Source organism: Erythranthe guttata, chromosome 14 (genome assembly GCF_056151865.1).
Source record: "Erythranthe guttata isolate IM_541 chromosome 14, IM_541, whole genome shotgun sequence".
Taxonomy (NCBI): Eukaryota; Viridiplantae; Streptophyta; class Magnoliopsida; order Lamiales; family Phrymaceae; genus Erythranthe; species Erythranthe guttata.
In genome coordinates, this window is record NC_142546.1 from 1,615,889 (window position 1) to 1,639,865 (window position 23,977).

Consider the following 23,977-nt stretch of genomic DNA (forward strand, 5'->3'; position numbering starts at 1 on the left):
TCATTTCCGAAAATACTAATAGAAAATCGAGATTTAATTCGGACACATCCAAAGTTCGTAATGGCGATTATATCATTTCTAGTTGTCTATTAAATGCTACATTTGATTATCTACCGTTCATCCGCATTAAAAACCTTGGATATATGTAATAAATGGTAGATCTCTACCAGTACTCTAGTATACTCCGTCGGGTGTAGCATACGTAAATACCCTTGCTTTACTCTCGTACACTCCGCCGAGTATAGCATTTAAAAATGCCCTTTCTTTATGAATAATATGTTCTATTTAAACTTGTGAATGTGAATCAATCACACTAAAAGAACAAATAAATGGTTAAATCATGCAAATATTATTTTAATTAATTCCCTTTACTCTTTAAAATAAAATAAAAACTGAAAATATCCATTTCAAGAACACATTAAAAAGTTAATTATTACATCCATGGGAAGTTTTTGATCCAATTAATCCCATTATTACTAAAATAAAAACCATCTTCTTTTACAAGCCAAAAACACTCTCCACAATCACCGCACCTATACCTGTCTCGGCTTGCTCGAAAAACTTCGAATTTCATCGTCTTTTCGTCCCATTTCATGGTGCAAACGAATCTAGACGAACTCCAAAAAGGGTTGATTTTGACTGTCCAGCTGTAGTCGTCGCGCTCTTGTAGGGCCCGCCCACCGATATCTCCGCTGTCGTGAGAGACACACCACACCACCAAAGGCAACGACGAGTTGTTGGAGAAGCCGTTGATTATTCGGACATCGAAAGTGATGCCAAAGTAGGCAGGTTGTATGAACACGATGAAAGTTGTGTAGAGCGCTAAACCGAAAAGGACGAGTATCAAAGCATCTGCAGGTTTCATTGTTTGGAGGTGTGTGTTTGTTTACATGGGGAAAATAATGGGGTTTATAAATATAGGTGTTGTTGAGTTTGATAGGGGCTTTTTTCTTTTGGTGAAGTAATTATCTAGAGCGGTTCGACCTATACTACTCTCGATGAACTTCATTCGGTGGTGTAGATCTTACCATACACGTGTATTGGTCACTACCTATTTTTATCATTCACATATATCCGTAAAGTTCGGCGTAATGCACCCGATGTAGTATAGATAAGACCATGACGGAAAGTCGATGTTATAAATGCACGATTTGACTGTATTCAATGGATTGAAATATGAATACGATGTAAAATTCATCAAATATTGGGGAAAAGAAAACCTTGGATTTACCTTTATAAGAATGCAATCTTATGTTTTCAAAACGTAATTATGAGACGGATTAAAAGTAGAGGTCGAACCGACCTTTAACTGACCAACTCGAACACGCTAAATCAACCTAAATCAAATTATATTTTATGCATCAAGTTATATGAATCCGTAGCATTTATGAAATCTTCGGCGAGAATTGATCATATTTTGTTCATACAAAAAAATGGATCATACTTGGCTAAATAATTTCGATAAATTTCATTATCTAGACTTTTTCATATTACTTTTTAATTTTATTTTATTTTTGTTTGGGGGGTTGGCGCCAAAATGACACCAAAAATCAACATGAATTTAGGAATTCGAATAACGATTAACATTGAAAAATTAAAAAGCAAGAAAGTGAAGGGTACCTGCCTAAAACTCCTCCAATATATACAGACTCTGAGCAGCAACTCGATTACCTACTGTCTGCTAAGCTAACCAAGTGAGCAATTACATCTTCGAGCCGAGAAAAATGGTTCAAAAACTTTTCATGAACTTCCATCGACTCGTCTCGATTCTGATGCCACTGAGAAAGACCATCACCCATAATTTTCAAACCACTCTGCAGCAACTCCACTCCTCTGCAAATTCCATCCGGAAATTTCCTCTTCTTACTATTATTCGGTTTTTCATCCTCGTCAATATCCATCACATCGAATAATTTATCCCCCAAATCACGTTTTTTCAAATAGCTTCTAACAATATCTTTCAACACTAAACCTTCTTTAACGAACATGGGGCTAGCTTGTATAGTCGGGCATGCAGTTTCTTTCTCCAAAACCAATTTCAGCTCCGACATAAATCGATCTTCATGCGGTGAATCTGCTAAGTCTAAATCGTACGAGAGTGCAGCATCTTGCGGTACAAATCTCCACAGCTGATTACACGAAGTACGGGCAGCGAAGTATCCAAAGGCGGTGACAGCTAGGTGAGTGAAAGCCCAATGGCGCTCCTTTAGTAGCATGTGGTACAACTCCCATGCAGCTATACTTCTGGGGCTGTCGTCACTGTCAGACAATTCCACGTGACCTAGACCAGCCATGAAATTAGCTAGGTTGGGTTTGCACAGAAACAGTTGATTGTCTGATGGTGCTGGTTTCGAGATAAAAAGGTGTTGAAGCTCCAAAATAACTTCTTCCATTTCATCGAATGAGTACAAGTGCTTCATGTTGGAAATGATGCCTAGCAATTCGCTGAGAAGCCTTCGGAGATTATCTTTGGTTGTGTTGTCTGAGGAGGTTCTGTACTTGTGAATGATAGTAACTAGGAACTTCAATGTCTTCATGTCAGTATCTGATAGGCTGACCTGGCTAATTATATAAAGGGAAAGGTTTTATTTATTATTTTTCTTAAAGGGTTAATGTTTCGAAATTTAGAATTGCAAAAACTTACTGAGACTGCAATGCGGCACAGAGAGCAAAGACGGGAGCACCATAAACATCAGAACCGCTTTCTCCAGGTGACACGTCATCAAAGCTCTCCAGGAAATGATAATATTGAGTTACGATTCGTTGCTTAGCAATACTTCGTTTCTTTTCCGAAAGAGAATTTAGGGGAAAGCCTTCCATGAGTAGTGCTACATGCACGTTTAATGCATTCTGGGATCTGCTACTTTCGAATATAGAAGTGTAAACTCGATCAACCGTGAATTCCGGCCCATGTGTTACAAGAATACAGATAATTCTTGCAGTTTTACGAAGAGCACTCTCAGGAATTAGAACTGATTCTTGAGATGATAGCATCAATACTGCGCAGAGTTTATCGACAATATCATTTACCATATCGGGCTCGGCATGTCTTAGAATAAAACACCATAGTTCAGTGACGATTTCCCAGCAAAGGAAGTGAGGGTGGAAAATGTTCTCCATCAAGAATAATTCTACTTCATTCCATGCAAGACTCGAAGCGACCACAATAACGAACGTCTTCAGTGTATGAAGTACAGCAGAAAACATGGGTTGGTAAGTTAATTTCTGGTTTTCAAACATCGGTTGGTAAGTTAATTTCTGGTTTTCGCTAGAACCAGGTAGTGTAGGATTCTGCAAAACAAGAATAGAACAATATACATCTTCGTCCACGAGTATGTCCAAAAGCCATCCAAGCTTTCTAGCAATACCAAGTCTGACATCAGCATCTAGATCGGGAGCAGATGCCAGAAGACTAATAAATAAGACAACTCTACCAAGGGAGAGGGTCTTGTCCTTATTGATAGCATCGGGGCTTACTGAAAATATCGAATCTAATGAACTGTGGCTACTGTTAATGCACTCAGAACTGATGTCACTTTCACTGTTAAACAACCAGTCCAAAATCTGGTACTTGTTTTCTTGCCTCACCTGAGCTGAATTTAATAGAGAGTTGAGCAAGTGCAAGCATGTCGGCTCCAGAACATCCGCCGAGACTTCACTAGCACATTTCAAATGTTCCATCGTAAAGAGTGAGATTCGGAAGGCTACTATCATGACAGCACAAAGTGCTATCTCTTTGTACACGAAAAGGGCTTGGGTTTGGTAGTGAGATATAATTCTTACAGCAGTGATCAGATAAAACTTAACTGGAAGGAAAATCCTTTTGGCTTCTGCTTCAGACACATTTTCAGTCATCGAAGACGACCATGTTTGAGCAGCACATCTTAATGACTCTGTGGCCAGTGAAATTAGGTTCGTAATAACACCTTTTACGTTCACCTTTGATGCTAACGCACCCTTGCCTAAGTGAAGCAATGAAACAACACCTTTCCACGACATATTCAGTAGACTTACGAGACTGCCACCATCAGTAGCAGCAACTGTTCCCAATTCACATAAGTTTTCTACCGTACAATTGATTACGTGGATGACATGGTCGCCAATTTCAGTCTCTTTCGAATCAGTTATGTTTTTATCTTCAGCTTCCGCATATACCTTGCACAATCTAGTCACGGCATCAACAGCAACCTGGGCTCCCTTTAACAACTGCGAACCTATCACGTGAACCCTCTGTGGAACAATCACAGAGTGCAATGACCATTAGCAATAAGTGCAGTGAATGTGCATCAAGGCTCAATCTGACACAATAAAGTACAAAGAAAACATGGACCACTTATGATTAATGAATGCTTTGGGTGCAAAGAAACCTTAATACGAGTACGACCATCAAAGACTGATGTGTAAAAATCTAATTGGCTTACTAATCGGAACAAAACATAACTCATGCTCATATCCAGACACAGAAATGTGGAGCATAATGTCCCCCATATCGACTCTGAATTTCAAAATAAGTTACTGGCCACATATTAATAGGAGAAAGGGCATGTCCATTACTTCGCCGATAAAACACCCAAACCCAATGGTTATACTTCCATCAACAAAGCAATACCAGAAGGAAAGACAGACCACAGGTTCTTCTTAAATCTTCCGCAAAACAACATTACTGAATTCATATGCTGAAATAATGGTTATACTTATATAAAAGCATGACGGGCAAATGATAGAAGCATAATCACAACTACTAGGTTACGTATAGTCCAATGATAAATCAACTTTACCAGATAATATAAGTCGAAAATTTAATGTGCGTGCAACTACCTTTATCTCGGAGACCAAATCTTTCATCAGGTTGAACTGTTCTGAAATAAAATTCTCTAGGCTGACCACCAATTCCTTATTTGCGGGAACAGGGTATCTTGCTAAAGCTGAATAACTGGCAGCAGAGTAGCTGAGCAAATCCAGAACCAACTACAAAGAAATTGAAGTATGTCAAAAAAGACTTAAAGACTTTATTCATGTAAGTTATGCATTCATCTTCAAAATTACTTTTGTAATGGAATAGATACCGCTAGGGCAGACATCATCAACCTTAAACTTTCTCACTTGTCTATCATCCATAAATGCACTTTATTATGAGGTAACAACCATCAAAATGCAAATTCAGACTTGTAACCAGCGAAGACAACGACATAATACCAAACAAAGACATTTTACCTGATAAAAGAAACTAGAATGCTCTTCTTCCGGAGAATCCTCAATTGACATTAGTGTCATTTGAAGATGCTTTCTGCACCATATGTTTGCCTAAGATGATGATAGTCAAGATAATACTCAGACATCAGAACGAGAACCAACAGATAACAATGCCCCAGTGAGAAATATCTACTACTTATTTGAAGAATAAGGAGCTTACTTGTGTTCCTAGTACAAGAAATTGTACTAGACATCCTGATATGTCTGAATCCAAGTGTTTTGCAGCCACATCTAAAATAGTTTTATTCAATGTGCACTGAGATATATCCAAACAAGTAAAGTTTTCCCAGAATGTCTAAAAAGTTAAGGCAAATAATGATATAAGTTGTAACAAAATAAGACAGAACGTGGATGGAATTACACGGTAAAAGCAAATATTTGATATCAATCGCTTTGACAGAGTCATGTCATGGATTCGTTAATTTCGAATATCCAGAGACGTCATGGAAGTAAACAGTTAATTGCATTTCGATCCTAATTCACAAAAATAATGGATAATTAAGCACAAAACTATGGAAAAGTAATCATATCACAAGTAACTCACAAAAGGAACTAGGGATTCACACAATTTCTTCTTTATTCTATCTAACAAGCAAATAACCAAATCTCATCGGGTTAATTAGGATACTGTTAATGATTCAACAAGAGATTTCACTTCAGACTTCTCGTTTATATCTAATTCCTCCAATTCCTTTATCAGTTGTACACGATTCTCAACAACCTGCAAATTATTGCCAGAAATTTCAAATATCAGAAAATCGCCACACAAGTTACAACACCATCATATCAAACATTGCATCGAGCAATTAAACTAAATAAAATTATTTGCAGTGAAATATAGCAAGCAACCTCAATTTCTGGGCTTATATACCAAAAATAAATATGGTAAACAAAATTCAGAAGAAGGTCCCTCAATTTCCATACTGAGTACTGAAGTAAAAAAAATCAAATTATTCGCCCTAGAACATACATAATAGTATCACAATTTCAAAAAATACAAACACAAATCTGATGGTTAACCTCATAAACATAAAAACAATTTGTGAAATTCGCACTTAAAATCGGAAAACAGAACGAAATTTGATACATTTCGGAAAGAAGCTTGCCTCGGAAGACTTGATCTCTTCCAGTAAGGTCTGCAATCTTCTCCCCGAGCTCGAGCTCTTCATTTCTGTTTCCCCCTATTTCGAGCACTTTCTCTCTCTACAACACTGTTTCTCTCTCTTTCATTTTCCTTTCCCGCCAATTCATAAAACTTTGTAGGGCTTCATTTGGCATGTTCTCAAAAAAAAAAAAATAATAATAAAAAAATATTATCACAACAGATGAAATAAAATCTGATGGGCTTAGGTCCGGAAAGTCCGTACGTTTGGGCCCAAACAGCCCCTAATTTACACTCAACAGGCCAAGCCCACAAGTAATGGGTTCTTCAAGCTAATTTAGATTTAGAGGCTAATATGATATATTATATATTTATTTATTTTTCTCTATAAAATATTTTTAAAATATATTATATTTTAAATTTAATCAAACTTTACAAATATTTACTATTTTAATTTGGTTTTTTTTTTTAAATTAAATCTAAAAACATTGACTTGTATTTCGTTATGTAAATACCCACGAGGCTCCGCAATTATTTGGTGAAACTCGGGTAATTAGATGTAAATACCCACGTGGCTCCAATTATAATGAAAAATATTTTCCTCTAGAGAGAGAGAGTAAAATTCGGATAATTAGATTTTATACCTAATTATTTACATTGGTGGATTCAAACCATAGATCTTTACATATTCATAGAGATCAATATGTATGTATGCTTCGTAAATGGTTATTTAATCGGGTTGAAATCCACCCCGTATAAATAAACAGATATAACATCTAACTCCCCGAAAAAAACAAAAACAAAAATAAATAAAAAATTGAAGTAATGGCAGAGCATAACAAAGTACATTCATTAAATTGAAGCCAACAATATGCATGCATGCATGCATTACACCAAGAAATTCAAACACAGTACTACAAATATAATTAAACTCGAATAATCAATCCACAAGGAAAATAACAACAGCAACAACACTTAGTTAATTAAAATAACATCATAATTTTTGTTTCTTAAGGTATAATGCCACCAACTCCACCAACGCCGCCAACGCCGCCAGCAACGCCGATGCCGCCAACTTTACCGAGCCCGACGCCGCCAAGTCCGCCAACTCCTCCGATCCCACCTGCAGCGCCCATGCCAGCTCCAATGCCGCCAAAAACAGGCATCACCCCGACGTACCCACCAACGCCTCCCCAGCCGCCCACCCCGCCGTACGAGATGAAGTTTTTCTCATCATCGACGCCGCCGACCGCCGCCCCCGGAGCAGCTGCGGTGGTGGCGACGACATTTTCTGCCGTGTTTTGGGCAGGGGCTAATGCGGTGTTAGTACTAGGGTTTCTTGTTGCTTCATCATCGGTTGGAATGTTTCTTGCGGTTGCATGCGCTAGTACAAGTACTGCAAGAACAAGGGCTAAGTACAGTTTTGCCATATTATCTCTCTCTCTAGCTCTACTCTCTCTCTCTCTCTCCTCTCTCTCTCTCCTCTCTCTCTCTCTACTCTCTCTCTCTCCTCACTCTCTGGATGTCTGGTTAATTGATCTGCAGCGCATGAGTATTTATAGGCAAATATTTAGGGTGGGAGACAGTTGTGAAAATTGAAGACACGGTATACAGTGAATTAATTAATATTTGCATTGAAGTTGTTCTTGTAATATATAACGATCTCGAGAACCCCATTTTTTTTCTCAGCCCGTAATAATTAGGGCAGAGTTAGTTGAATCAAAAGGAGTGATCAATTAATTAACAAGACGCGCGGTAACAAATGTACGTGGTCAAATATTGGGATAATTACAGTTTTGGTCCCTATATTATACATTATTGTCTATTTTGGTCCTTAAACTTTTTTTGGCACAATATTGGTCCTCAAATAATCAGTTTTTTTACAATTTTCGTCCACTATTTGGTAGGAAAAGTCACGCGACGATGCAAATTAACCCCTTCTTTTTACCTGTATTGATAATTTAATCCCAATATCACTTTATTCTTACAATTTCGTCCAACTTTGTTTCAATCTAATTTTGTTAAAAAAAAATACATTTATGAAATTGTAAATCATTTTCCAACAATACATTAATTACTAAAAATGATAATATAAGACAGTTAATTATAAACTCGATCCTCAGTAAGTCCTAGCTGATTGATTGTTTATTTTCAATAATGATATGATAAATAAATGCACAAAATAAATTTAATTAAAATTATTATAAATTTATTCTCCCAAAGAATTGAGACAAAAGGGGTTGTACATTTACTTTGATCGCGTTACACTTGGCATGCATGCCATGCAATTCGTACAAGATATAATATGCTACGTAGCTACACTTGTCGCAATATCAGACAGAGACATATTTATTGTCTGTACAAAATTGGTTGCTATTTAATATTTATTGTTGCTGCATAAGTTATTAAAATGAATTCCTAATAAGTATAGTTAATTATGGAGAATTAAGGATCTGCTTTAGGGATGTAAATGAGTTGAGCCGATTCGATAAACGCTCGAACTTGAAGCCCAATCGAGCTCCTTCTTAATTGTTTCTTGAGCTCGCGAACCGGTTACGATTTTTTTCTAATAATAAATTCACATAAATAATTTAAATAATAAATTACAGATCATTTTTTTATTTAGAACTTTTAATTGTAATTTTATAATAATAAAATTCTACGTATACTAATATTAATAAAAATCAAAATTAATTAAAAATAAGAATAAAAATTACAACAAAATGGCTCAAACTCGAGCCTAAAATCAAATTTTCGAAGAACTCGAACTCGAACTCAAGTGCGGCTCGTTTATACCCCTATCTGCCGCATTCTAAATTCATTTTGGACATTTCCTTATCAAAATGATTTTTCGAACGATAACATCGGATAAAAATATATATTTAATGATTTAATTAAGTACTTTTCAAATTTAATTATTAAAAAGAACTTTTAATTTGTCACCCAAACATAGACCTCAAATCATTTGAAAAACTTTAATTTTTCATACGATAATGTCTCCACTTTTCAGTTCCACCTCATTTTTATCGAAGTAGATCTGCCCTTTTACATGTAAAGGTATCAAAATTTATGTAGTTTTTCCGAATTTTCAATATAGTTTCCCAATAATTTGACAAAATTACCTTTAATAAAAAACATTTTTTTTAAATGGATAAATCCAATTATTGAAGTGCTTTTCCTAAAATTACGGAAATTTTATTTTGGTAATAATGTAAAAATCCAATAGGTATAATATATATAAAGCCAAACAGTGATTAGTAATTAATTACCTCTCTTCATTGTAAGTTGTATGATCTCAGAAATGGAGAAAATCAATTTCCCTGCCAATAAACTTGCACTAGCCACCATGTTAACCTTTTTACTTCTCTCTCTTGGTATGTTGGTATTTCAAATCTCTCTCTCTCTCTCTCTCTCTCTCTCTCTCTCTCTCTCTCTCTCTCTCTCTCTCTCTCTCTCTCTCTCTCTCTCTCTCTCTCTCTCTCTCTCACATATAGAAAAATATAAATTATCCATGTACAATTTTGATGAATTTCTTGTGAATATAATTAATCTTTTCATTATTGTTTATTTTTTGAAATGCAAATTTACAGATTGTGCAATATTAAAAGGAGAAAGTAGAATTGAATGTGAAGGAAAGTGTGAAGATTTTGCTGATTGTAATGAGTTTTGCCAGAGAACAGGTTTCAGTTCAGGACAATGCTACCCTCCTCTTTATCAATACTGTTGTTGCACTACTTGATTAATTTGTGTCTCCAATATTAAATAATAAATAATAATAATAATAATAATAATCAAATAATAAATATTATTAATTTGCTTATTTTCTTGCTTCTTATGGATTTATTAATTAATTCATTAATTAATCTATGATGCTATCAAATTGGAGGGGTTAATTTAACATTAGCCAAGCTCATGTCAAAAAGCTAATGAATTTTGGTATTTTATTTTTATTTTTTTGAAGACATTACCAAATTCCAGCTGAATTTCATTGAATGTAAATATAATATATCTCCAATTAGTAAAAAAATATTACGAAAAAACCATTTTTTAGAAATTTTATCCAGCCCCCTGCAGTTTTGTATATTTTTTACATCTACCTCCAGAAAATGGTGTTTATGTAAGAAATCTACAAATTAAAAATAGTAGACGTAATTACAGAAAAATGAGGGATTAGTTCGTTAATAAAACTATATGCAATGGGTTGGCTCAGGCAAAGTTTGACCTTTGAAGGGCTGAATGTCAATTATCTCTAAATGGATTGAGGCCGAGTTTAAAACGGGCCGAATCAAGGCCTTGTTTGATGTATTACTCATTTTAAGGAATATATACAGTTTTCATCCTCAAGTTTGCACTGATTACATATTTGGTCCATAACATTCACAAAAAATATATTTGGTCCCTCATATTTTAATAATTTAATACTTTTGGTCATTTCCGTCAAATTTACCGTTAGTCCATTAGTTAAAGAAGTGATGGGAAACAAACTTGATTCCGTTTAAAAATGTTGAATTTTTGAAACATAAGGGACCAAATATGTAATCGATCCAAATTACAGAGATGAAAACTGTATGTTTCCATAAATTAAAGAATTGACAAGTTTATAGGTCCGATATTCCAGATCCTACAACTTTCAGCCACACGTGTACCTAAACTTCCTCCACCGCACCTCTCCGACTGCCACGTGGACCACCTCCTCCATTCTTTATTTAAATAATAACTAATAATTAACCGGTAGAAAATAAATCCAAAAAAAAAAACCATGGCGTTTTTCAGAGTAACATCCAAAAGCATTTCCACCGGAAAGATACTGCTCAACGGCGATCAATGGATTTGTAGGGGATTTGTCTCGGTTACAAGGCTGTCACAGAAAGTAAGTCACAGCATCACTTCAAAACCATTATTTTAAATACTAACGTAAATAATAATTCAAATATTAAAAATTAAATTCATTAAATAAAAAATAAATTGTATGTACGTGTTAGTAGGCTAAGATTGATAAAGAGACGTGCGGGAAGATAATAGAAGCGGTGGAGACGGTGAAGGACGGGACGAAAGAGGTGGTGCAGGAAGTGAAGCGTGTCGGTGAAGTCGTCGCCGGAAGAGTTGCTAATACCACCGGAAATGTATGTGTTATGATATTATGTTTTTCACTCATTTTAATCTGAATTTCACCAATTTACCAGTTTTGACCTATCTTAAAATTGATAGAAGGGTTGGTGTGCTATTTTGTTGAAATTGGGGTCGATGTGCAATATTTGTTAAATTAGGGTTTGTGGATGAAATTGGAGTATATTAAATGCTAAAATTGGTAAAAAAAAAATGAGGGGTCAATGTGCTATTTTTGTTAAAAATGGGGTCGATGTGAAATATTGGTAAAATTAGGATTTGTGGATGAAATTGAAGAAATGAAATGTTAAAGAGGTATTTTAGTCTTTGGGACGGTTCATGTCTTTTTCTTTTTTATGTAGAAAATATTTGGAGTGTACGGACATGCAGTAAGTATCGTTGAAATTAGAGGACTTATTTGCCATTTGCGCATTATATAAATATTGGTTATAGAAAAAGGGAAAGAAATCTATAGCTAAGTAACTTTTTTGTTTTATTTTAAAACCGTAGATGGTGGCGGATGTGGCCAAAAAAGGATTTGAGAAAGCGTCGGAAAATGCAGAAAGTGAAAAAAGCAAGGATGTTTTGGACACCGCCAAAGCCGCTTCAGAAGCTTTTAAGGAGAAAACGGAGAAAAATGATAACAAGTGATAGGGCAATTTAGAGCATTCGATCAATACCTCTTACTGTTGTTCGTTACATATATGTAGTTTACTTTATTTTCATTAGCATACGGGTGAGTTATACACTACGAAGTTAAACAAGTGTTTTGACATTGCACCGTGTTACGAATTTACGATTGTCGTTGCATACTAAACTTGTATTTAAAATGAGAGTGACTTTGTGTTTGTGATTATGATGCAATAGAATGAGAAATCTAAAACATCTATATATATATGAAAAGACGACGTATAATAGAGATTTTGTGGTTAATTTTCACAAAACCAAAATGGTTTCTTATGTGATGCAAAGTCACGCATAATGTATTGTACGTACATTGCTTCGCTAGTGTGCCGCATTGGTAAAGGAATACGACTTTGTACGAATCAATTTTTTAATGTAGAAATCACTCTAAGAAGAATGAATTTTAACAACTTGAATTCAACAAAGTGCAGCTAAAGCATTTTGTTATATTGTATATTTGACAATATACTCTGCAGGTTGTTAGTCTGGAAAATATGTATTTTACCATATGCATATTAGACTAGAAATACACATTTGGGGCAAAGTGCACCGAGTTGTATATTTCGAAAGGGACAGTCTGGAAAATTGTTTCTTATGTGATGCAAAGTCACGCATAATGTATCGTACATTGCGTCGCTAGTGTGCCGCTTCGGTAAAAGAATACGACTTTGTATGCATCAATTTTTAAATGTAGGAATTGCTCTAAGAAGAATGACTTTTAACAACTTGAATTCAACAACGTGCAGCTAAAGCATTTCGTATATTGTATATTTGACAATATACTCTGTAGGTTGTTGTTAGTATGGAAAATTATGTATTTTACCATATGCGCGTATTAACTGGAAATACACATTTGGCTTGGGGCAAAGTGCACCGAGTTGTATATTTCGAAAGGGACAGTCTCCTTGTTGTACTTTGAGAGGGGAAAGTGCAAAACATGCATTTCTTAGGGGGTGAAGTGCAATTTTCCCTTATTTTTATTTAAAATTTAAAATGTCAATAAGTTTGTAACACAAGCCCTAACGTTTTAATTCACAAGTTTTTTTCTTCTTCACGAGAAAAAGAGTTTAAACGAGAAAAAAAAGGCGCGATAAAATGGCGGTGGCAGGTGGTGGGAGGGCACTGGCGCTGGCACAGCCGGTGACATTTGTAACCGGAAACGCCAAGAAGCTCGAAGAAGTTCGCGCTATCCTCGGAAATTCGATTCCCTTTCGCTCCCTCAAACTTGATCGTACGTTACAAATTCAGGCTCTATTCGTCTTTTTGTGCGGGCGATTGGTTTTTCTTTATTTGACCTTAATTCCCTGATTTGTGTATGGTTTTAACAGTGCCGGAATTACAAGGTGAGCCTGAGGAGATATCGAGAGAGAAGGCACGATTGGCTGCAAAAGAGGTACCACACCCCACAACTGTTTGTAGAAATGTCTAGAAGAGAATGATGGATATTTTGTGGGTGTGAATGTTGATTGTGTTATTTCGTTGTAAATGGAAGGTGAATGGGCCGGTGTTGGTGGAGGACACGTGTCTTTGTTTCAATGCTCTAAAGGGTCTACCAGGTAATTTAAGTGTATGTGCGTACTTTATAAAATGGCAATTATTCTCAATGTGGATTTGCTGATGGTTAATTTTTTTTTTTACAGGACCATACATGTAAGTATTGTGCTTATTCTTCCATCGAGGTGAAGTGTCTTTTCAAATTTCTGTGTAGGAAATACGAAATTCAAATACACTGGTAAAACTTATTTATGGTGAACTAAAATATACGAACTCCGTGCTCGTGAATCGTCTCTGGTGAGTGTAATGAGACAATGCTAACGATGTAAACTAATATAGGATCTTGTATGTGAAGAACGATGACTCTATCAGCTACTTTGATATTCTTTTATTTTCTGTATGTTGTGCCCCTTTCTTGTCTGAATTATGTTCATCTGCTTACTAGACAACACCCACTTCTGAGAAAATAAGTAAAATAAAGCTTGTGTTTCTTCTTTCATCTTTGTATTGGGCTTTAATGATTGTGCTTGTACTTCATGGTGGTTGTCCAGCTGTGCTCGATATGTTATTAAGCGGGAAAAACTGGCATAATTCTTCATTCACTCTTCAACCTCCTTGGCATAATTCTGACTATGTGATTGCATGCAAATTATTAAAATGATATTAAGCGGGAAAACTGAACCAGTTACATAACGGTTTTGTCTCTTCTTAGTTCTATATTGATATTTACGTTGTACACTTATTTATCAGAATAGAGGCTTGATTGGATAGTTCAGCCTTCCTTATTATTTACTTATCTTTAGCTGCTTTTATGTTTTTATAGCTCTTACTAACTGGATTAACTGAAATTGCAGCAAGTGGTTTCTGGAGAAGTTAGGCCATCAAGGTATTTTTGTTCGATATTGTTCTTGTGTTGAGCAATCACTGTTAAAAGCTCATTGTACTTGCCTCCAACTTTATTATTTTAAAGTAGTTTATGCTATATTCTTTTTTTAGGTTTGAACAATTTACTGATGGCATATGAGGATAAATCGGCTTATGCTCTCTGTGTATTCTCTCTTGCTCTCGGGCCAAATGCAGATCCAATTACGTTTTTGGGGAAAACTCCAGTGAGTTCTTTAGTTTCCAGGAATACAAAGTTGCTTTTATGCTTTATATTCCAGCAAAATAGATGTACTGGCCTGATCTTCTATTACTCGTTGTTTTCTGAGTCGAGTTATGTGATTTAAGTGAACAAGAGAAGAAAAAAACACTAAAATAGACAAAAGTAGAATGGTGAGGAAAAAAGAAAAGGAGAAGAACACAAAAAATTCGGAGGGTAACAAAGCAATGATATAGTAATCTGTGAATATAGCAGAAGTGCCCTGCACCTACAGTTTAAATTGCTCTCTGTCTGAACTCTATTCCAGTACAATATTAACATTTGAAATTACAAGCAAGTGAAATAAAATTTGGCAATGTGGTGAGAGAGGTAGATGTGTGCGTTGGTTCCCCGAGGTACCGACTATCCATGTATTTAGGCAGATAAAGCTAACTGAAAAACAAGTGAAGACTTTGACGTCCTTATGCAAACAAAATAAAAGTGCTCCTCTTCCTTAGTCTTTTCAAAATTGATGAACATGATAATCTATGAGTTGCACTCTGCTAATGTTTGAATTTTATTGCTCAAAATAACAATTATTGTTAGTGTTGATTCTGAAAAGTTCTAATGCTAAGGTTTAGCTTAAGTCGAAACAAGTAAAAGTGTACATCATTACTAAAATTAAATAAAGATATAATATATTTTTACATCCATCTTTGAGGATATTTCATTCTTCATCATGTTTCACACTGACTGCAGTATCTACTTTCGTATCATATCCATAAGGATATTTCATACTTTAGCATGTTTCATACTGAGCTCAGTGTTTAGTTTGGTATCATATCAGTAAATACGAGCAAGCAATCTTTCACTAACTGAACTTAGTCAAGTCATCAGTTTCATTAGATACATATTAGTATATTGTGGTGAATTCAAGCAGCAAATGTAACTTCAAGTGAACACATAACATGAACAAAATATATTTAAAGAATGTTTCAGTGAAAGATTTTTTTGAAACGCAACTCTAGAATCTTTTGCCTACAGTAAAGATAAACCTATTTTTTGCTGAACTTATTCCGGTGCTTCTGTGTTGCCACATTTAAATAAACCAACAATACTTCATATATTGTATATAACATATATTGCTATAGTCGGCTTTTTTCAGTGGCTTTAGTTGACAGCCTCTGATGTGGCCTCACTACTACTGGAGATGGCTACGTACTATACTTGTAATTCTTGTGTTCTCTTAGCTACTTTAGATATATCACCCACCTTCTATTTGTAAATGTGATGAGTTCATTGGAAAATTTCCATGTTCTTTTAGCAGAACTTCGAAAATTAAGTTTTGCTTGTCTAATCTGACCCTTGTAATACAATTGACAAAATTTATGTGCCATAAGGAGTAGGCGAGCGTATATTAGATATGCAATCGAACTCTAGCTCAAGGTTTCAAATTTTTTGATGTAATTGCATTGAAGCTTATGCTGCTTAAAGTTCAATCTAGCTTAAGGTTATTTTGACCATGTGGAATCATTTCTTCAGCATCTCTGAATTGTCATCTGTACACTTTTGTGTTCCTAGTAATCAAGGGAACTTTCATTGACGATTCGTGAGAGGTAATTAACCAGTTCAGCTTTTGTATGTCAGTGGTAATTAACCAGTTCAGCTTGACCCATACTGCTCTTATACAATGTTGATATATCAACGAGCTGCATCCTAATAAACGTTCTTTTGAATTTCAAATTAGCTTATAAGTTCTTTTGGAGTGTGTACACAATTATGTTTGTTGCGTCTTGCTGGATTATTACATAAACTGATTAGCACTGACATAAACTTGTGGCTGAAATTGCAGGGTAAAATAGTTCTTCCTAGGGGACCAAATGATTTTGGATGGGATCCAATTTTTCAACCTGATGGGTATGATCAGACGTAAGTTAATCTTCCTGCTCCCTAGTCTGCATTAATTTTGTTATTTATGTTACATAAAAACTAGCCAACTAACTTGCCATAAAAGCTACCCAACTAACTGAATTACGTCTGTCTATAGTTATGCTGAAATGGCCAAGGAAGAGAAGAACACGATTTCTCACCGTTATAGGGCTCTCGCACAGGTGAAATCGCACTTTGCCGAGGCTAAATATACTTTCCAATCAGAACCTTGAGTTTGTCAAGATGGTAAGGTAAGGTACTCTTGAAAAGCACTGGTAACTATTTTTGTTGGAGATTGATTTAATTTGGATAAAGCCATCAATGAACTTGATTGTCGAATTTATGATTGACAAAACCCAAAAAACCGTTAGAATGTGCTGAAATATCAGTACATCTAACTAGTCCCAGTTATTAAATCATTGCGGGAGCAGATGGATTCTCGAGTAGTACCTTCTATTTTCTTTTATTGTTCTCTTTCTCAAGTATTAAAATCTATTTTGAATAAGCACTCATTTATTTCTGTGCTCAGGCCAAAATTTAAGTTGAATTGACTTTTTCTGTGAATGCGATACATTATCAGTGGGCTTTACAAAGCCGTACATAGTTAATGAAAATAGTATATGTGGAACCCCTTTTTGCTGGAAATTTTCCACTAGTCGTATTCAAGGGAGTATAGCTGAATTTATCTATTTTCCCTTTATTAATTGACTCTTGCTTGACCTCAATGTGAATCGGCGATTTGAATAGTCCAATTTGAAAAAAAATAAAAAATAAAATCATCCAAATTGACCCGTGAGTTCCGACCTGTGAATCGAGGGGTCTCGACCTTAACCGTCATGCCTTAGAAAAAGTACACGTATTTGAAAACAAATCCGAGCTTTTGATAATACATGTATCTAACAATGCTGATGAGATGATCCATTGTGAAAAGGCTGAAAATAATTGCAAAGAAAAGTGAATGTGGATCGGGTTGTATTGAATGTGACAGACAATATGCACATTAAACATATAACATGGGCTATGCATGTGAGCATAGTTTTGTGAATTAAATGAGAATTGGCCCCAAAATGTGCAGACGTAAGGAATTTATTTGTTTGACTCACTAAACCATATGGGCCCGAAATCACGTGCTAAGTTAGTGGTTTTATCAACCTTTCCACGTGACTTGGAGTTTGGGAACTCGAACAAATCTTTCGATTTCATATGGTATGAATTGTGAGTTTAGGTACACACCATCTTCATTTAGGCTCTTACATGTGATTAGTTATACTTCTAAGGATAATATTTATGGTTCTTGTTTTGTCTATGTCAACAACAGTGCCTTTAGTTTTTCTATGGCTGGATGGAATTAGCTTAAACATTTTAGGGTCGCAATTAGGTGTGAAGTTAGAACGACCAATCCCGTTAGTTTGGATTTATATTTTAAGAATTACGATAATTCACGTCCTTCAGAGCTTACGGGTTGGAGAAAAGAAAGGAAGAATATAAGAGCATCCGATGTGAAACTCGAGCCTTGCTTATTATGGATGCAATTAGATGGTAAAAGTCTATACTTATGAAAAGAACTTGGGTAGTTCAAAAGATTCGAAATATATTTTAAGCTGGTAGAATGCCGTTTTCTCCACAGGATTATATATAGTAGAGAGTAATGATTAAGGTTAATGCAACAAGTCTTTGTATTACTTAATCAGGCTAACTTGCTGTAATAATCACACAGAGGAGATAATACTGTCTGATAATCATACATAAGTTATAAACACAATTCATCATTCAAACAAACCAATACAGATTGCTTACATTGACAGAGACGAGGCAAAAAAGTAGTAGTAAAAGATAGCCTTACTACTATGCATCATCTATTACACTCTCTTTTTTGCTTCGTTTTTTTACACGAGTTTTTTGACATTCACAATTTCATACTATACGTTGTATGACGGAGAATAAGAAGGTCGAAAGGAAATAGGATATAATTTAGCTTCTATAGAGAACAAATGCCCAAACACATTTTGTGGAGGACTGATAGCAGACAAATATATATAGATATAAAATGTGTTAGAAAATTCAAGAGGCAGAGGAAACCTTGGCACTGCCAGGAGCGAAGAAAAAACGATCGGACAACGAGGAGGAGCAAATGAAGAATGTTTGACATGTGTAAAAAATGTACACTTGCCAATGTGAATGAAGTTTTCCAAGTAGGTTTTTTTTGTAGGCAAATGAAGGTAAAGAAAAGACTCATTCTAGATATTTTATGCAATAGGGGATAAGAGATTGCCGCTAGCACTGGCGGCCCCGACGGCAGCCAAGTGCACCGGCACCAGAAGTAATAGAAGCAACCATGGAAGAAGATTTAGCACCCAAGCTGGAAGCTCTAGCGTAGCTTCCGGAAGCTCCGGCTCCAGACGGGATAAAATACGCACCGTTGAGCATCAAATCACCCTCCGTTCTCCAGTTCCACCCCTTCCATCTGCTTTGTGCCGTGTCGACCCTCTTTGTCACCTGATTCCACAATTAACATTTTTTGCATCTCGTTTACTTTTAATTAATTATCCACCCGAAAATAGATTTAACGTTTAGTATTAATTAGTACCTCCTTTGCAAAAGGATTGACCGGCGCGAGATATCTGTTTCCTTGGCTGTTGATTGTGGGCTCCGCGCTCCCTCCTATTGCGTACATCTCCCAGTGCGTGTAGTCGTTGTTCACCACGTGGAAGTATCCGTGTCTGCACCTGTTAAAAGCATTGAAGTTCGTTTTCTTTTTATCTATCCGAATTCAAGAAAATTAAGTGGAAAAAAAAATCGACTGTGTATGTGTATATACCTCGGCATTCTTTGAATGAGACCCTCCCCGAAATGATTGTAAGCGATGGTCGCCTGCATTTGCTTGTCCCTCAAGTAAGAATCACTGTGCCCCAACAATATAACCTCGTTGTGGTGCGTGAAGTAGTTGTTCGAAATCGTAATAGCTGTGGACCCCATCACAGCATCCACAAGCCCGTCGGCGCAATTGGACATCGAGTTATGGTCAACCCAAATATGACTCGACCCAAAAATTGAGACGGCGTCACCGTCCGCCATAGTCCTCCACCCGTAGTGCGACGGGGAGCTTCTCACCATAGCATTCCCCGTGGGCCTACAGTCGTGTATGTGGAGCCCATGTATGATGACATTTGTGATGAATTGGATTGTTATACACGCCCCGTTGGCAATGTGGACATTGGCCCCACGAGCGTCGATTGTCTTGAAGCTATTCATTATGAGTTCTTGCTTCAGTGTGATGACCATGTCACGCTGGAATACGATCCAAAGGGGCTCGTCCTGGATGACCGCGTAGCGGAGGGTGCCCGGCTTGGGGGTGACGGGGTCGTCGTTGCCAGAATCGGTGACGACGTAGAACCGGCCGTCCCTGCCGCCAATGGCGTTGCGGCCGAAGCCAATGCCGCAGTCGGCCAAGCGCTTGCGGTTCTTGTGCCAGTTAGGGTCGCAACGCCAGCAGTCGTCTATAGGGTTGCCGGTCCCGCACGAGAAGTACCCGAGTCTTCGCCTCCTGTCGGTGCTGTTTCTCGTGGCCCTACGCATATTTAAGAAAGATTACATTTCTAATTATGTGTCGGTGAAGATACATACATAGACTAATAGTAATATATTCGAATGAAAGATTGATGTGGACAAACTTTTGGCTTTGTTTGAGGGGCACACACACATGGGTGATGATGCTGTCACGGGGGCGAAAAGAAATAAAAATAAAGATAGGATTTGCTATTTTATTACATATATCAATAATATTCTTCGTACATGATACTTTTGTGTTCATCACAATTCACATCACCAATTAATTCTATCACATTTCTAACCATATGTACAATTTAGATTCTCACATTTCTTGACAAAGAAATGATGTAATAAAAGAACCAGAGTAATATTTGACAGCAGAAGAATCCCAGTGCTGTAATAATATGCATGGAATGGAATATAAATAAAGCCTTCTTGATTTATTCAAGAAATAATTAAATTTCACAAATAGATGCGAGTAAACAGAAATAAATAAATATAGCATGTGAGTAGGGTCTGCTACAAAACTATAGTGGTGTAACATTTAATTTTAAAAAAAAAAAAACAGAAGAAAGAACAAGTCTAACAGCAACTGCTACCCAACCGCATTGTGTGTCAGTTACTCACACACTTAAATGCACAACAAATATATATAAATAAATATTATTATTATCATTTTTTTATTATTATTAATAATAGAGGTAAAAAAAAAGAAAAAAAAAAAGATGAGAAAAAAGAGTACTCACATTTCGACCATTCTTACAACCTCTTCAGGGTCATCAACTGCATGTTCATTCAAAACATCCTCGTCAATTCCTTCTAATCTGAGAGTAAAAGACAAATAAATATCCCGTCAATTCAAATTTATTACGAAACTGCCACTGTTCAGTATTTATGTATGTTTACAAGAACTTGTTCTAGTGATCCATGGAAATTTTTTCTTGACCAGGAATTTACCATTTAGGACAGACCCAAACAAACTATGGCTGGGTTTTGCAGAGACCTTGTTTGGGTTTAAAGTAAAAAGGGGTGAGAAAATGAAGGTGATTTCAGTAATTTCACATGGCGGTGTCACGTGTCAGTGGCTACCGACAATTTTTTTTCGAGTTTTTATTTTTTTATTTTTCGGTTCACTGTGTTGTGTTGCACACACTTCACACTCAGTGGCCGGCAGATGCATACAATATATACATACAAATCCCACTAGGGAGAGAGAGAGAGAGAGAGAGAGAGAGAGAGAGAGAGAGAGAGAGAGAGAGAGAGAGAGAGAGAGAGAGATTGTAATGTATAAGGAATTAGGTGAAACCGAGTAGACTCACTTTTCCGCCATTGTCGAGTTTGGAGAGTTCTGCAACTCCTCTTTTTCAAAATCTCTGAGAAAAACAGGACAAAATTATGATTAATAAAATTTGCTATATATATATATATATATATATATATATAAATTGAAGAAGTATTTAAAAAAGAAAACCTTAAATTCAGGGTTTCGTCTCCGTGAACAGTAGACAGAGCTCCGACGACGAGCACGAAGAGCAGCAAAGTAAACAGAGGCAACCATTTCTTCGACGGCCACACAATTGATATTCCCATACTGTTTCTCTCTCTAGTTTCTCTCTCTATATGACTATATGTATATTGACGCGGAATAATCACTCATACGTAAGTGAACGTGTATGTAATGTATGTATGTATAGCCTGTAAAAATGGAGATCATGAACCGAAGGATTTTAGAGAGAGAAGGAGCTCTTAGTTAGAGAGAGAAACCAAAAGCTACGACCACCGTAACGGTCTCTGCTCCTTTTATAGACTTGAGATACTCGGGAAACGTTAAACTTAACGTCCGTTAGTTAACTGCCGATGCCACTAATTACCGGTTAACCGTATTCATAATCAATTAATCCCATCCCTTTTAACTAGGCTTAGTTTGGGTGGGTTTTTTGGTAATTTTCAACGTGCTCTAACTTTTAGCACAATTTATCTTTTAATTTTGACTTAATTTTCTTATTCTCTCGTATTTTGGTACCAAATATGTATCTAATATTTTTTACATCAAAATATATTTTCAATTTCCCACATTTTCTGGGGTGGGTTTGGATATAGGAAATAAAGGAGGAATTATGGGAATTCATACTCGTGCCTAGAGTGTAGTTTAAGATATTTATTTTAACCAGCCAAACACACCGCCAAAAATTAGGGCTTCCTGCTAAGGTATACAGATTTTTTTTTGGCTAGTACTTGGATATAAATTATAAATTTTTGTAGAATTTAAATTTTTCTAATTTGTAATAAATTTTTAAATAATTTTCTTATGTTATTCAATATTTGTTTATACGGTTAGTAACAACTTTTTTTTTCTAATAAGTATGAGAATAAATTATGTATGAAATTTTGAATTAATTAAATAACTCAACAAATAAACAAAAAAAAAAAATTGTTTATATCCGTTTATTTATGACCTTCATGATTTTACTTATGCTTGGTTTTGAATCAAGAGGTAACGAAAATTTTCATTATTAGAATTGATTGCTATATAGCATCAAATACAAGTGCAGGCCCACTATAACATACCATTGTAATTTATTTTGAATTTTGCCAAGGAAAATAATTTTGTTTCTAATGTATTTGCATGCAATGAAATCATCACAATAATCGGGAAAAAAATGTTATTTTCATCTGAGACGTCTATTTTTAGGCCAAGTTATTTAATTAAGCTGTCCATTTTCAGTTTAAACTGTCTATTTTTAAGTCTACACTCTTCAACGAATTTGTCTATTTTGAATCTAGGTTATTCAACTAAACTACCTGATAAATTTTAATTTTAATAAATTTTAAATATCCATACGAAATTTAACTGTACAAAATATTTTTGAGGGAGTATTAGCAACTTTTCGATCGAGTTTTAGTAAATATTGCACGTTTTACAGGGCACTATCATGGAACATAGATAGTGTTTCCCATCATCACTAGATCTAAGATGTCATGCTTGTTAAATCAAACTACCTTTTGCCATGTTTTATTTTTAGGAAAGTGAATTAATTACACAACATTAAGTATGTTATAACACCATTCCTTAATTAACACGATCTCTCTATGAATAGATTTTTTTAAGAACTATTTGCTGCGAAAAAAATCTGTCTATTTTCTTTAGAAATAATATTGAAACATATTATTAAGATATATTATTGAAAATGTTAGATTTTGTAGGCCAAGATTAATGTTACCAAAAATTTGGCAAGTCTAATCCCCCCCATAATGAACCTTTTTCGCAACTTCTTTTCTCAATATAAATGTTATTTAGGTTATTATTATTATTGTTTTGGTAATCAAGGAATACACAACGAACCATATAGGTGCAGTAGGTAAACCTACACTCTCGTATAATAGCATGCAAACCATACGAGAGACGTAAACAACACTACGCTAAGTTCGACCTTTCGACTCTTTGAAAGATGATTCGAACTTGGATCGATTGACACAAACTCACTTGATCCAACCGCTAGATCATCCGATCCCTTACGGGACGTCATCCTTCAATTATAACTAACTAGTTGTGAAAACAAAGAAATTTTAAATATAATTGTATAAAAAAATTAAATTACACAACATGAAAATAATTAATTGTGAAATTAAAATTTTCCAAAATGACATTAAAAAAAGTTAAATTAGGCAGGGCAAAACCAAAAAAAAAAAAAAAAAACAAACCAACCATATTTAGAGAGATTTTGCTTTACTTTTCTGATAAATGAGATTTACAAAGAAATATACACACATATATTAAT

At 35.5% G+C, this 23,977-nt stretch overlaps 6 protein-coding genes across 6 annotated transcripts; 2 read left to right on the forward strand and 4 right to left on the reverse strand.

Annotated features, from left to right (window-relative positions):
- Window positions 1–351: 351 nt before the first annotated feature.
- On the reverse strand, window positions 352–946 carry LOC105963357 (S-protein homolog 20). The gene has a single exon (XM_012987749.2). The coding sequence runs from the start codon at window positions 863–865 to the stop codon at window positions 434–436; it is 432 nt and encodes a 143-aa protein (XP_012843203.1). The 5' UTR covers window positions 866–946; the 3' UTR covers window positions 352–433.
- A 614-nt stretch (window positions 947–1,560) lies between these two features.
- LOC105963087 (holliday junction resolvase) lies at window positions 1,561–6,529 on the reverse strand. Its single transcript, XM_012987455.2, has 7 exons — window positions 6,360–6,529; window positions 5,882–5,974; window positions 5,414–5,548; window positions 5,215–5,304; window positions 4,819–4,968; window positions 2,645–4,230; window positions 1,561–2,562 (listed from the first exon to the last, which is right to left on the reverse strand). Exons 1-7 carry the CDS (start codon window positions 6,420–6,422, stop codon window positions 1,668–1,670), a joined length of 3,012 nt encoding a protein of 1,003 aa, XP_012842909.2. The 5' UTR covers window positions 6,423–6,529; the 3' UTR covers window positions 1,561–1,667.
- A 662-nt stretch (window positions 6,530–7,191) lies between these two features.
- On the reverse strand, window positions 7,192–7,862 carry LOC105963274 (uncharacterized). The gene has a single exon (XM_012987668.2). It carries the CDS (start codon window positions 7,783–7,785, stop codon window positions 7,366–7,368), a length of 420 nt encoding a protein of 139 aa, XP_012843122.1. The 5' UTR covers window positions 7,786–7,862; the 3' UTR covers window positions 7,192–7,365.
- Window positions 7,863–11,082: 3,220 nt separating this feature from the next.
- Window positions 11,083–12,309, forward strand: LOC105963092 (uncharacterized). Its single transcript, XM_012987460.2, has 3 exons — window positions 11,083–11,225; window positions 11,341–11,478; window positions 11,972–12,309. The coding sequence occupies exons 1-3, from the start codon at window positions 11,115–11,117 to the stop codon at window positions 12,110–12,112; spliced, it is 390 nt and encodes a 129-aa protein (XP_012842914.2). The 5' UTR covers window positions 11,083–11,114; the 3' UTR covers window positions 12,113–12,309.
- An 838-nt stretch (window positions 12,310–13,147) lies between these two features.
- LOC105963090 (Inosine triphosphate pyrophosphatase family protein) lies at window positions 13,148–17,213 on the forward strand. The gene is made up of 8 exons (XM_012987459.2): window positions 13,148–13,376; window positions 13,474–13,538; window positions 13,638–13,701; window positions 13,786–13,795; window positions 14,494–14,525; window positions 14,636–14,748; window positions 16,573–16,649; window positions 16,768–17,213. The coding sequence occupies exons 1-8, from the start codon at window positions 13,241–13,243 to the stop codon at window positions 16,880–16,882; spliced, it is 612 nt and encodes a 203-aa protein (XP_012842913.1). The 5' UTR covers window positions 13,148–13,240; the 3' UTR covers window positions 16,883–17,213.
- A 1,182-nt stretch (window positions 17,214–18,395) lies between these two features.
- LOC105963089 (putative pectate lyase 8) lies at window positions 18,396–22,274 on the reverse strand. The gene is made up of 6 exons (XM_012987458.2): window positions 21,670–22,274; window positions 21,518–21,571; window positions 20,945–21,022; window positions 19,468–20,217; window positions 19,237–19,375; window positions 18,396–19,145 (listed from the first exon to the last, which is right to left on the reverse strand). Exons 1-6 carry the CDS (start codon window positions 21,786–21,788, stop codon window positions 18,924–18,926), a joined length of 1,362 nt encoding a protein of 453 aa, XP_012842912.2. The 5' UTR covers window positions 21,789–22,274; the 3' UTR covers window positions 18,396–18,923.
- Between the last annotated feature and the right edge of the window lie 1,703 nt (window positions 22,275–23,977).